At 40.5% G+C, this 14,167-nt stretch overlaps 1 protein-coding gene and 1 long non-coding RNA gene across 4 annotated transcripts in view; both read right to left on the bottom strand.

Annotated features, from left to right (window-relative positions):
- Positions 1–1,336: 1,336 nt before the first annotated feature.
- Positions 1,337–14,167, bottom strand: part of LOC119719563 (growth factor receptor-bound protein 14-like) — a 33,008-nt gene continuing 20,177 nt past the window's right edge. For 2 of the 3 annotated variants that reach the window (XM_038189037.1, XM_038189038.1), the window contains exons 9-14: positions 13,304–13,414; positions 11,860–12,045; positions 11,226–11,342; positions 10,508–10,736; positions 7,498–7,679; positions 1,337–4,275 (exon numbers count right to left, since the gene is read on the bottom strand). In XM_038189037.1, the coding sequence (XP_038044965.1) occupies positions 4,135–4,275; positions 7,498–7,679; positions 10,508–10,736; positions 11,226–11,342; positions 11,860–12,045; positions 13,304–13,414 (966 nt within the window). In that variant the 3' untranslated portion in view covers positions 1,337–4,134. Of the gene's footprint in view, positions 4,276–7,497; positions 7,680–9,518; positions 10,008–10,464; positions 10,737–11,225; positions 11,343–11,859; positions 12,046–13,303; positions 13,415–14,167 lie in introns of those variants that run through there. The other variant, XM_038189039.1, reaches the window with a different exon arrangement.
- On the bottom strand, positions 8,695–10,200 carry LOC119719569. Its single transcript, XR_005269984.1, has 3 exons — positions 10,041–10,200; positions 9,338–9,417; positions 8,695–9,300 (listed from the first exon to the last, which is right to left on the bottom strand). It is a non-coding gene; the product is annotated as an uncharacterized LOC119719569 (long non-coding RNA).

Raw genomic sequence — 14,167 nt, 5'->3', positions numbered from 1 at the left:
ATCTACTGCCATAAAATTGAGCAATTACATGTACATGTTATGGCTATAAGTGAAGGTATAGAGTTGGATAAAAACGGCTTCCGACACGACTTTCTTTGCCTTTTTGGGGGGGAACATCCCAACATGAAAATTCCATCATTCCAATTGTGATCCAGTTTTATGTAGCAATTGACCCATGGGGTCTACTCATATAAACAATTATTACTAAGGGAATAAATGTGTGCTCCGGAGGTTTTTATCACTCGTTTAATACCGCTTAGAGTCTGGGTGCTGATAATTACCCGAGCCGGAGGCGAGGGTAATTATCAGCACCCAGACTCTAAGCGGTATTAAACAGAGTGATAAATACCGACCGAGCACATATTTATTCCCATTCATAAATACCTTATCCGTAAAAAAATATCAAATAATTCGTTCAAAAAATCCTGATTATGTTCAACAAGTTCACTTCATGCTTTTTGAAACATCCCTCTAGCAAAATAATGGAGTGTTCAGCTGGCGAGTAAGATGTAAACAACCCTTTTATGGAGATTGACGCCCGCGTAACATGTTCTGCGCGATGTCATGCAGAACGCACCTGGGGCGTTGCGTTTTGAATTTAGAACTATAAAATTCTGACTCGATTGTAGTGTTGCGCATGCCTACGTGAGGATTGTGAATGTTCAACCAATGAAACGGTAAGAGGCACTGGATTTTTAGGAGTCCACATTTTATTGTGACACTGGAAAAGTGTTTAAGACCAGCTAGCCATGTCTTTATCATCCGTTTAAGACCGGCCACGTGACGGGCTCTCGACCAATAGGAATAGCTAAACTGTCTGAGGTATTTATGAATAGTACTTAGTCGCCTAGAACAGCTATGATATGCAGTTGGGGCCAAATTGAAGCTTTTGTACCGGCGCCTCTTCCATACCAAATTTGTATTATCATGTCAAGGTTTTCCTGATCACAGTTTTTGTTACCGTGACTGGTTTGTTTTAGTGTGGAACACCCTGTATATATGAGAAAGGGGATGTGATTAATAGCATGTATGAAAAACTGCATATATTTCTACTCCCCTACTGTTTGTAAATACTATGCAGTACATGTATGTTACGCACTGGAAGGTGCTTCATTGTAGCACCGCTTGTATGTAGTTTATCTTACAATGCTCAAAGATGGGACTTGTACAGGTCACTAAGACGTAGACTGAACCCTGAGATTGCATGTATCATTTCATCCACAGTTGACCAGCTCACAGGCTGTACCTCCCACACAGACAATCTCCCAATAAATGGTTCAATTTGAACTTGTGTTACAGCCAGTCTTTAAAGCCCATCAACAGAACCACATGAAAATCATGTTTTTTTTCTGAACAGTTTATAGAAACATGCCATTTTCAACATAAACTTGCAATATCTTCTAAATATAAAGCTACATTTGGGATCATTTTCAGCAATACATGATGTAATTGAGACAGCATCAGATTCAGCCTCTACTCATGGGTGTCAAGATGTCTCAGACTCAGTACAATGCTGAGATATTTTAGGAGTATTTCCCATAGACCCAAGTGGTCAAGTAAAGGCATTGTGTTCCTTTAATCTGTTAATAAATGTACGTTAATTGTCATGAGTTGATATCTCTGATATTTCAAAGAGACTTTATATTCAATCACACAAAAGTTGTGCAACTAGTGCTGAGTGGTTTTGAACTATTTTAAATACATGTGTAAAAACCAACAAAACCTAGAATAACAGTGAATTTAGTTTGCTACACCACACAAAATACAGTACAGTCACTTTACTCTTCTGGACATGACAGATTTCACACAACCACAAGTGAATTGAATACATGTTTCAATGGAATTACCATTTACTTTCTAAAATGAATCAGATGTTCTTTTTGCACGCATTTGTTGGAGTTTTTCATTTTTGGCTTTTGATTAGTACACTTGTAACTCTGCATCATAAACATTGATTAGGTAAGTGGCCACACATACATGTAATATAGATACAACCCGTATTTAGGAAGTGTAGAATGTGGAGATAATCAGGGGTTACCCCCATGTATAGACCTTACTGTGTAGCAGCCATCTTCAAGGGTAATATATTTGTTTTGCTTGGATACGTATTAGTGAACTTTTTGTGCATTCATTGTTACTGAATTCAATAACAAAAGATGCCCTCTGAGATGGCCGCTACACATTTAACGTCTATTGAAACACTTTAACTCTGGTTATGAGCTCAACATGTAAGAATTTAACTTGCATGGCTTAAATTTGCACCCATAATCATGTGAAGACTTTACAGTTTGCAATTGAGACAATTTGTGATTGACAATCACATCTTTGATTAATCTTAGGAGACTTAAGACTGCTTCAAGGTGGTAAGATTGTAACTATCTGTAAATAGTCATCCAGCAACTGGAACAATTACAAACATCTACATTGGCAGCTCTTTGGGAAAAAGGGGACATGGATAACATTGTAATGTCACATTCCAGCCTCATTAGTTCTTTCTCAATGATTACGTTACAGAGATGAAGGCTCAATGTTAATGTAGAACTTTTAAATATGAATGAAGGTATTTTGGCTCCATGCGCCAACAAAAGAGGGAGTGTTTTTACCACTTTTGAGACCCCCTTGGACGGAACATCGCGTGTGCGCACTATACTGGTTCGCGGGCGAAGTACGCACAACTTATTTATCCTAAAGGTGCACAAAGCTAAGCCAAAGTGTCTTCACGTGTCATCGGTGCACAAATATGTTCAAATTTAACTTGCGATGGTCTCCCACACTAAACCCTGCCCCCAATAACTTTGGATAATTCAAAATATGCAGTGGATGGGCCCATAAGCACCACAAAAGTATCCCAAGTAGAACCTTAATAATAAAACAAGATACCTTAAAAGGCATGTTATACGTAACAGCATTGATGCCCTATTAGTTTATACTTGAACTAATGCTACAACAAGGTTTTATCCTTTCACGTTAAAAATCCAACTACATCTATATGACTTTTCTAACAAAATAATGATAATAATACAATTACACTGAGGTGTCAATTGACAATAAATATAATCCAGATAACAAGAACAGGAATGGAAATGCTTCTTGTAGTGCAGGTCCTGCCAATGTACATGTCTGTAGTATCCTTGCCAAGTCAGATATTACACAAGCAATCTGTCATTCTTTCAATACCTGCATCAGCAAAATATGTAGTACTTTTCCACAATATATTTCACAACTACATGTACATATACATAAATGCCACAAGATTTAATATGTACAAATTCTGTTAATAATGTAATTACAGTCGTGGCTATAACTCAATGCTCTCAGCATTTAAGTTTTGGAACCAAAAAGGTGAACTTAATATTTTGTACACCGTAGACATACATGTAGTTCATAGTATAAATGCACTGTAAATAGAGTATCAGGAAATGTATGAAATTCAGAAATGTGATGTACAAACATCAAGCAAACTATACCTGCAGCTAAGGGTTAGTTCATTCAAACTATTCTTGAAGATGGTGTCTTCATATAACAGTGACCTCTGGAAAACCAGCAATTCTTGAGGGCAATTTGAGTTTCTCCCAGAGGAAAGATCCAAGAGTTATACTGTCTCTTACACTACCAGGCTCTCAGAATAGGAGAGAATTTAACCCCTTACCAAAAGCCTCAATGTGTAAGGAACAAATCTGTCTCACAACACAAGCCAACATTTTGTTACAAAGTCAGTCATTTACAAATAGCAAGCAACCAGAGATTGTCATGCCCGATGCCCTTGAACATCTTGCTCTTCTTCTGCTGCTTGAAAACCACAATGACTACTCAGCAACATGTACAATGGAAAACATCAGGCTACTAAACATGTAGGATGGTCACTCCATGGATAATGGATATAGCCACTCACAGTGTAACTCTGCTAAGATGTTCCATCAATTTGACTTATTAGCATTTGTATTACATTCTTGACAATGTATTGACTCCTTGATGAACATACAGTACTGGGGTGGTTTGGGACGATATAAGGAGTAACAGGCAGGGCAGTTCAGGGCGGTACAGGGTCTAATGTGTTAAAGTCGTCAAAAGTCCATGTACTAGGACACATAACCACACTCTTCCTTCACTCTTTCATCACTCTTTCATAACACCTCAGACAGATGAGCATGCATGAAGCAAGGGTGTTGGCAGTCCCACAGCATTAACCATGTAGAATTCAACCAACTGAACCAGGTCAGTGAACTTTGTGCTGCCTTCATCCAAGGTGTAAAAAACTTGTCCACTGCTCTCAACCTAAAAAAAAAAAATCCAGTGGAACAAAAAGAACTGTTATAGTTTGCAAATGGCATAAACGAAGTTATGTCCATTAAACCATCAACGAAACCTGAGCCAGTGTTTCACAGCTCAGCAAAAAGTAAAGGGAAAAAGCAACTTTCAATTTTTGCAAATTCTGACTGTGCAGGCTAACAGTTTGTCAGATAATGGAAGTTACATGATGGGACAGGCTTTAAATGCATTGACGAACCAAAAACGCAATGCTGCCATATGTGCACTGCAGAAAATGTGTAGTAGATTTTAAAGAGAAAGTGTTCCCCCAACATATGTGACCTGTCACCACAAAATGAGCATTAAGTCAGAAAGTACCATTTTGCAGTATACATGTAGTGGGTTACAAACAAAATCTGAAGGGCTGATCGAAGTTTGTTTTCAGTCGAACCTCAATCTGTATACATCATGTGTTACCTTTCCCGATTGCTTTGTTCTTATCCAATATTTTAAAAACCTACTTTCATCCCGCTTAAGTACCGGTAGTTGGCTGTTCATTCACTCAGGGATGTGATTGGTCTGTGACAAAAAAACCTGAAATTTTATGCATGAAGTGCAAACTCCGGCGAACATTTTTGATTTTAGATGACTGTGGTGCAATCTGAGGCAATTACTGGGCACTTTCCTCTGAAATTCTGAAGCAGAATTTGTTTTAATTTTATGAAGAATTTTCCTTCATTTGTTAAAATGTACTCTTGTTCTAATAAAGTTTTTTCTGTACTCAAAGTTGAGAACCATGCTGTTCAGCCTATTCTCCCCAGAATGTTTTCAAACCTGTGCGGGAATTTTTGTTGTGATACAACAACCTGCGGAGACACGGCGTGGGTTCGGGGCCCGCTTAAGGGCCCCGAAAAATTTTGAACTATTAAAAGCTTTCTGTTGCATTTTAGAGCATTTCAGAGGAGATCTTGTAATATTTTTGTAAAAAAAAAATCAAAATTGTAAACTTAAATCACTTCTGCTTCCGATAACATGCCTTTCAAAATAGCGTCGGTAGTATTGTTGGAAAAAAATTATTTCACCATTTCTATATTTGTAGTAAAGCAAGGACATGAAGGAATCGTTTATATTTCATGTATTTTGTGCCTGGATTATTCTCATTTGCGCCACAAAAATTATCAAGACTAGCCATCAAAAGTGATTAAAACTTGCCTCACCTAATTAAAAATATATTTGTGGTGAGTCATTCGACAATTATGCTTAACGTACATCACGGCCGCTAGCGCCGCAAACATTCAGTCTGGCCGGCCGTACATTGCGCCGTACACATGGCCGGCCCGGCGCAGTATCAGTGTGCATTGCTGCACTGTGTACGGCCGGCCCATCCCAAGTGGCCGAAAATTCTGCAGGACTGCAGAAACACGCTACGATGTTTCTCCACAGGTTCGAGTTTTGCAATCTCGTCATTTCAATGGAAAATACATACACAGAAAATGAAGATCACGTTCTGTGAATTAATTTGCAGAAATCCTCTTTTTCCATCGATGGTTGTTTGGTATTTTTACTATTTTTACGATCCAACTTCGGCCGATTATACGCACGGAAAACGAACCTGTGAGTACTTGCAGTAGTCACTGGTTCCGGTCCTTCATCATAGCATTGATTATGTTAGCATGCGAAGGGTTCCAGCGTACCATGCTGCACTCGTCTGCACACCTGACCAGTGCAACATGTGCATCTTAAGTACCGACACAGGAACTAGACCTACATAACCACAACCTAGACCCCGAGCGAAAAATCACATAATCGCACTAATGGCAACGCATGGTCTTCAACTTCGTTCTCACATTGGGTGTTCAATATGTGCGTGCGGCATACATATCGATCAACGAAGTTTATGTCCGTAAGTAAATTTCGGATATTTCGGCAAGCAAAACTCATTATGAATAATTAATTAGCACATTCTACCCCCCTATTTTCTCAACGGATTCACACGATTCATGTTGGTGGACTTTTGAGGCCCAAAAAAACGGATTTCCGGAAAAAAACGGAGAAATCACATCCCTGTTCACTGTAATACAACAGCACAAATTTTAAATGCCATTTTCTCAAAATTACTTTTACAACTTCAATGTAGTTGGGGTCTATTTTTCGTTGCGGAAGTCAGCACCCCTTATGCAATGTACCATTATAGAAAGCTCTTGTTCTGCAGAGTTCAGAAAAAAAATATCTCAATTCTTTTATGCTCTTTTTGTGGCGATAAGTCACGAAGTTTGCAACTTTTTAGTCACTGTCTCACTACAGAAATAGAAAACAGCCAGAGCAGATGAGTTGTTGCTTAATCAGGTAGGGACAATGGACAAAACTTAAACAGAACAGAGATAACCAAACCATTCATTAATGTACCGGTAATAACAGGATTCTTGAAATAAAATCTTCTCCTTTCATGGAATTCCAACCACTAGCTTTAACAGTTGATAATATTAAATATACAGTACCCTGATACAATACTCTAATAATAATACCGGAGTCTTATAGCGCACTTATCTACCATCAATTAGGTATTCAAGGCGCTGGTAACTATGTCTATTTTAAAGACAGGTAAATGAAGTTGATGAGAAATATGAGACCCTCTATGTAGCACCTATATAAGGGTTTACAAGGTGCTGCGGCGCATATTACAGCCACTGCCAGAAACACCGGGGCAAACCCCTTTCTCCTAGCGATAAGTGATACTGAGTTTTTTAACGTGCATTACACACACTATCAAAGTTCAATAAAATATATTAAATAATTGTGGGTCTAGTAAGGTTCTGTTTTCTGTTTTGAATTGTGCCCTCATGATACAATCCCTCCAATCAGCAAATTGGACCAGTCTGTATCGTTGGTAGCCACGCTATTTTCACCATGTTTCCACACATGAGTGCAAGCAGCGAACTAGCAGACGATCAGCGTTTCGAGCACGCGACATGCATGTGAGTTGACGTTTGATTGTTATGATTGTTGTGTTTACTGCCGTTTGTTTTCGTGACTTTTACATCAAAATCCAAAGAATCCAAGACAGAGGTATAACAAAACAATTGTTGACTGCTGTGATGTGGGACATGACATTTTGAACACCTTCGGGGCGCATAGCACCCTCAGCTTCGCCTTGGGTGCTGTGCGCCCTTTAGGTGTTCAAAATGTTATATCCCACTTCACAGCAGTCAACAATTGTTAAATGTAACAATGGAGAGTAAGAATGCTTACAGCATTGATTTGGTAGTGTTTAACTTTCTGGTTGAAGCTGAATGACAAGACGTAGGCTCCAGCTATTCTTTGAGATTCCCGCACCAAGAACATACCATCCACCATGCCTTTCTTGGCAAAGAGTTCATGAGTTTGCTCACGTGTTAGCCCACTGTGGAACCAGGGCTGTGTCATGTGGATGCCTACAGAAATGGAAGGACAAATAGATGGCAATGAAAACGCTTGAGAAATATATTATCATCAAATGAATATGGCTGTAACTATTCAACACTTTCTTTGTAAAACTGCCCAAATGTTCTAATCTGAAATGAGGTTCATACAGATTACCAATCTAATTTGTTTTTGCAGGTGTCTAGTCAGCACAACTAATAACCTTTCCTGAATGCTATCAATCTATGGCCAGTACAATGAATCTACAAGAATCATACAAACAAACTCTCGACTCTTGCAACTCTGCCAGACAGTATAACAGAATGAATTGTATAGAAGTCATCTAATCATCACTTGGTGAATATAAGGATTACTTTGTCTAATTATTGAGATCTGCATAGTGAACCCCTCCCACATCAGTTACATCATACCATATTTGGTAGAATTGACAGACTTGTACAAGTTTACTTAACTTTCAGTTCATTAGAACATTATTTGGGCTATTCCATTGTTACGGACAGGGGAGTAAATCCTGGGGGGGATGGGGGTATATATCCCCCCTTTTTAACAGGGGGGATGGGCTAGTGCATCATCCCCCCAAAAAAAATTTTCGTGATGAGAAACAAAATGCGGATTTTAAGGTAGTTTTCTAACATCCCAACAACAAAAACATATTCAATAGCACTGAAAAGTGGAGAAACAAAGTACAAAAGCTTTTAAAATAAGCTGTTTTGACGTAAGCGCGAGTATACATATTGATAGCGTACAAAATGAAGGGGAACTGCACTGAAGAAAAGTATAAGTGATGAAAACAAAAGTTAAAGCAGTGCTCACCGGGAATTATTCTGGCTGAATTTTCGGCCCCGCTGGGCCTTCATCATAGCTCCGATGAAGGCCCAGCGGGGCCGAAAATTCAGTCAGAATAATTCCCGGTGAGCACTGCTTTAACTTTTGTTTTCATCACTTAAATATATTGATTTACATTTTTCCTGAAGAGCACCCCCTAGTGTAATGTGGTGTCTGGCCCCCCCCCCCCCCCCCCCCATTTCGAATTTCCACAGTTGGGCAATTCTTGAATTCTTCACCCATTCGCCGGCACAGATTCAGAGCCTACTGACCAATTTGAAACAACAAAATAAAATACTTACAGAAAAGCAAATTTATAATATTCAATACATCTCAAGCTTAGGTCTTAATGTATAACATGATATGGTTAATGCAGTGTTAATAGCTGAATGAATGAATGAATGAGATATAAGCACTGTAAATGACCGTTACAGACGTTGTGCATTCTGTCATAGGTTTTGGCGTTCAGTACACATTGGTAAGACTCTGTTAAAGGTTTTGTAAGAATTTAATGAAATAACAAATATAGCTTAACATATCAAAACATCTACAACATTTTGCAAAATAGGTTCTTCGATGTTTTTGAAACTATCATGTTTTGGTTGTTAGGAATGTTACATTATAACGTTATGAATGTTATTTCAGTAAGTCAATATTACTTGTGGGCATAGTATCTGTTGTTCTAAATTGACAAGGAGGTGAAACATATGCTTGATCTGACAAACTTGTAGCAAATGGTTGTCTGTGGCCAGAAGAGCTACATCTCACTTTGACCCTGGAAAATTGATGGCCCTATATGCTACTAACCTGATCCTCCCAGTCTGCGGCCAGCAGGGCTACTAACCTGATCCTCCCAGTCTGCGGCCAGCAGGGCTACTAACCTGATCCTCCCAGTCTGCGGCCAGCAGGGCTACTAACCTGATCCTCCCAGTCAGTGGCCAGCAGGGCTACTAACCTGATCTGAGTCCTCTCAATCTGCGGCCAGCAGGGCTGCTAACCTGATCTGAATCCTCCCAGTCTGTGGCCAGCAGGGCTACTGACCTGATCTGAATCCTCCCAGTCTGTGGCCAGCAGGGCTACTAACCTGATCTGAATCCTCCCAGTCTGTGGCCAGCAGGGCTGCTAACCTGATCTGAATCCTCCCAGTCTGTGGCCAGCAGGGCTACTAACCTGATCTGAATCCTCCCAGTCTGTGGCCAGCAGGGCTACTAACCTGATCTGAATCCTCCCAGTCTGTGGCCAGCAGGGCTGCTAACCTGATCTGAATCCTCCCAGTCTGTGGCCAGCAGGGCTACTAACCTGATGTGAATCCTCCCAGTCTGTGGCCAGCAGGGCTACTAACCTGATCTGAATCCTCCCAGTCTGTGGCCAGCAGGGCTACTAACCTGATCTGAATCCTCCCAGTCTGTGGCCAGCAGGGCTGCTAACCTGATCTGAATCCTCCCAGTCTGCGGCCAGCAGGGCTGCTAACCTGATCTGAATCCTCCCAGTCTGTGGCCAGCAGGGCTACTAACCTGATCTGAATCCTCCCAGTCTGTGGCCAGCACTGAATCCTCCCAGTCTGCGGCCAGCAGGGCTACTAACCTGATCTGAATCCTCCCAGTCTGTGGCCAGCAGGGCTACTAACCTGATCTGAATCCTCCCAGTCTGTGGCCAGCAGGGCTACTAACCTGATCTTAATCCTCCCAGTCTGCGGCCAGCAGGGCTACTTACCTGATCTGAATCCTCCCAGTCTGTGGCCAGCAGGGCTACTAACCTGATCTGAATCCTCCCAGTCTGTGGCCAGCAGGGCTACTAACCTGATCTGAATCCTCCCAGTCTGTGGCCAGCAGGGCTACTAACCTGATCTGAATCCTCCCAGTCTGTGGCCAGCAGGGCTACTAACCTGATCTGAATCCTCCCAGTATGTGGCCAGCAGGGCTACTAACCTGATCTGAATCCTCCCAGTCTGTGGCCAGCAGGGCTACTAACCTGATCTGAATCCTCCCAGTCTGCGGCCAGCAGGGCTACTAACCTGATCTGAATCCTCCCAGTCTGTGGCCAGCAGGGCTGCTATTTCCATGATGGCCGCCTCCTCTGGGACTCCCTCCATTATGCCTTGGACTACTAGGTTGTGGACTGTGACTGCCAGTATTGTGAAGTTCCTTGTGTAATGGATTGAAGACAAAACGAGGACTGCTGGCATTAGTCTGTCGAGGACTTGTCAGGGAGGGTCCCTCAAACGAACGCTGCCCTCCTCGTTTCTTTAATAAGTAAAAAACAAAGAAGAGAAGACAAACATTTACCTGTGAATGAGGAGCAAAATGAAAATTGTACCAAAACTGTATCCAATACTGTACCAAAAACAAACTTAATTTTGAAGTAGAAAAAGTTATAAAGTGTTGACACAAAGGAATGGCACAGAAATCCCCATTTCTACTAATTCTGATGCATGATCTGTTAAATATTAAAACAAATTAAATCAGAAACGGTTCTAAACACTCTTACCTTGCCATGCTTTCCAAATGAAATAAAACAGTATAAAATTCTTTCCAAGTAAAATCAGCACACTATGCAAATAAGCTTGTGACACTCATGTGATAATAAAAATGTCCAACAACTGTTGAATGTCTTGAACTGGATTGACACAGTTTTGGTTCTGAATGTGGATTGTTATCTTGACATGTTGAACATCACACTCAGTCCATCTTTATGAGAACGAACGCTGCTAATACTGACTGTGACTGCCTTACCCTCCAATTGAATCCTTCTTGTCTAGCTATGGCTATAGCTTCAGATGGGTTGTCAATCACACGACCTTGATTACCTGAGAAATCCATTGCTGCTCGCTCTGTGCAGTTCTTCATGTCCTGATCAGATGTATTAGGCAAACAAAGGACCCAAGAAACAAATTGTAAGCAGTTCTTCACATCCAACTTTGCATTTAGTGAACCTCACTTTATACATATTTGTTTACTGCCAGTACAACAGTTATGTCGTCTCGAGCAGAAGCTTCAGTGTCCAAGAACTGTCATTTTTGATAAGGCCTTTTCTCTTTTGAGTGAATTATTACTCACTGTTAACTGATATGGCAGCCAGTTTGCCAGCTGCATTTTCTGTTCATAATTTAATTTAAAAATGCTCAGTTGAAGACAATGTGCCTAAAGTAGAAACACATAAAAAGTCCTTCAGTTTCAGAAATGCAATAGAAATTTCTTATAGTAAAAGTGCCCCTTTGAAACAAAGAAGTCCCCTTATTTTCATTCAACTCATCATGATATTGCAATTTTCAAAACATTTTGCTCAATACCAACTGCCTTCCAAACCAACCCTTATTAAATCTAGAAATGATAACATGGATTAGGGAGTTTTAAACATCTACCTTACCTTCATAGCATTATCAGTATCAGTCACTTTGTTTTTGGCCGTCCTGTGCATAGCACTGTTGTAGTTTTCACGCAGTAATGATCCATACTTAACCAAACGCATAGTAGCCAGCCAACACTGTCGTGACCGCTCACTTTCTGCACAGAAGCACTTGAGGTCTTTCAGCTCTGATTTCCCTTTACCGTGCTGCAAAGCAAAGGTAAACAATTCGCTTGGCATGAAAACAGCCACTGAATCATCCAATTGTGGCAACAGACTGTGCACTGACAAAAATGTAGTTGTAGACATCAGTACATGTAATTGAGTTGACCACGGTAGCTCGGTCAAACTGTGTCACAAACACTGTGAGAAATGTACAAAACAACAAAAATGGGTTGGGCTTAAGAGCCGAATCCAAAAGACTCCTTAAAGAATTTGCAATGTTACTGCAACTGGGGCCAATTTCACGAAACTCGTCTTATCTTACGACTCATCTCAGGAGTTAAGACGAATCCTCGCTCTAAGATCGATCCTAGCTAAGATGCGTCCTAAAACCGATTTCATTACACGCATCTTAAGCAAGACGCATCAAAATTACCATGGTGAATGCTGTTTCATGTTTGTTTTTACTGCTTGAAGAAACAGTCATTCAAAAGAAATGCACAAAACCAATTTCCCGTGCGCATGCTAACACGAACTTTAAAAAGTCAACTAGGTGTTGGTGTATAATTAAATTTTGTAAATGACTTATTTTTAATTAAAAGAACCCATGCACATGTTAGGTTATCAGCTTTGGTCCAAAAATTGGGCCACTGGTGTCAAATGATCCGAGGAGCAATGCTCATAGCGATTTTTGGCAAGGTATGCACATCTAGAGTTGGAAAATGTGTGATAGCTGTGCAGTGTGAGTGGTGGCAGTTTTTTGGGGTGTTATCACTTATTTTTTTTTCAAAATGGTCGCCAATACGCTTGTTATCAGATTAATTATAATGGTAACATGCAAAGAGATAGCACCCAAAAAGCTACCACCGCTGCAATGCTATCACATATTTACCAACCACAGGGGTGCATACCTTGCCAAAAAAATCACAATGAGCATTATTCCTCTCATTTGATACCGACCAAACCCCCAGGCTGATGGCCTGTCAGAAATCTTTTAAATCTGTTTCTACAGCTTCGTCCCTCGAAACCATGACTCTAGGCTGACACTCATCCTAACACATTGCAATGATGTCCATAGATGACATACAAGATAATGCACTATTCATGAGACAAGACAAGTTCAGCCGCGTTGCTAAGGAAATTAGGACGGTTTGAATACATCTTAAGTTTGGTGAAATTGATCCTAGGACAAGTCGCGAGTTAAGACGAATTAGCCTTCCTAAGACGCGTCTTAGTGTTTCGTGAAATTGGCTCCTGGTCTCCTAAGCAGCTTCAACTCTAAGAACAAGAAACAGGAGTTTACCTTTGTGCAGAACATGAAATCAGTCGGTGCGTGATACTTCTTCTTTGCATTAGTAGCTTGGTAGATGTTGACATCATTGAATTGCACAAATAAATGAAGATGTCTCGGATCCTGTAGAGATCATAAAATCACCAGTATAACTAATTATGGCATATGCAAATGTGTATTTGAAAACTTTTTTCAATTGCCTGTGCATTTTGTGTACAAAAAGACCCCCCCCAAAAAAAAATAATTGGGGGCTTCAAATTTAACTTTACTTTAATGAGGAAAAATACTGCAAGTAGACTTGTGCGATCCCCCTGGCATGCTGCCAGTTAGGAAGGGCAATTTTCAGTGTACCTAACCAAAATGGAATGTGTCACAACTAGCAACAGGGATTAGCAAAGAAATGGGTGGGCAGCTGTGTTAGTTGGGCAGTGTTGCGTCACTTGTGTGTGCCTCTGAAGGTAGGCTAAGTGACAGTGAACACCCCCAGATCACTACACCGTCCACAGCTGTGAAGCTATAAAGGGGCCTTTTACTTCAAACAAAAACTTTCATGACACTAGAGAAACAAATGACATAAATCATGGGATACCTAGAGGTCATGACCTGTTGCCCGAGTCTAATCACTTTACCAGATACTATGAACACTAACCACAAACAGTAAACTCCGGCTAATCGACATCGTACAACTCGTCAAATCGCTCAAGTCGGCCGTCTAACTAAAGTCCCGATTGTCCATAATGCATTTCCATTGAATTTTTATTTCAAAGTCGGCTATTCGCTCAAGTCGGTCTCGGTCCCCTTTCCATAAAAAGCATTACAAAATCCTTTGTGTAAGTCGGCATTCAACAAATCACACATTGGCATCGACTTCCTGTG

Source organism: Patiria miniata, unplaced genomic scaffold (genome assembly GCF_015706575.1).
Source record: "Patiria miniata isolate m_02_andy unplaced genomic scaffold, ASM1570657v1 HiC_scaffold_8, whole genome shotgun sequence".
In the NCBI taxonomy this organism is placed as follows: Eukaryota; Metazoa; Echinodermata; class Asteroidea; order Valvatida; family Asterinidae; genus Patiria; species Patiria miniata.
This window is presented reverse-complemented; position numbering and strand designations above follow the sequence as displayed.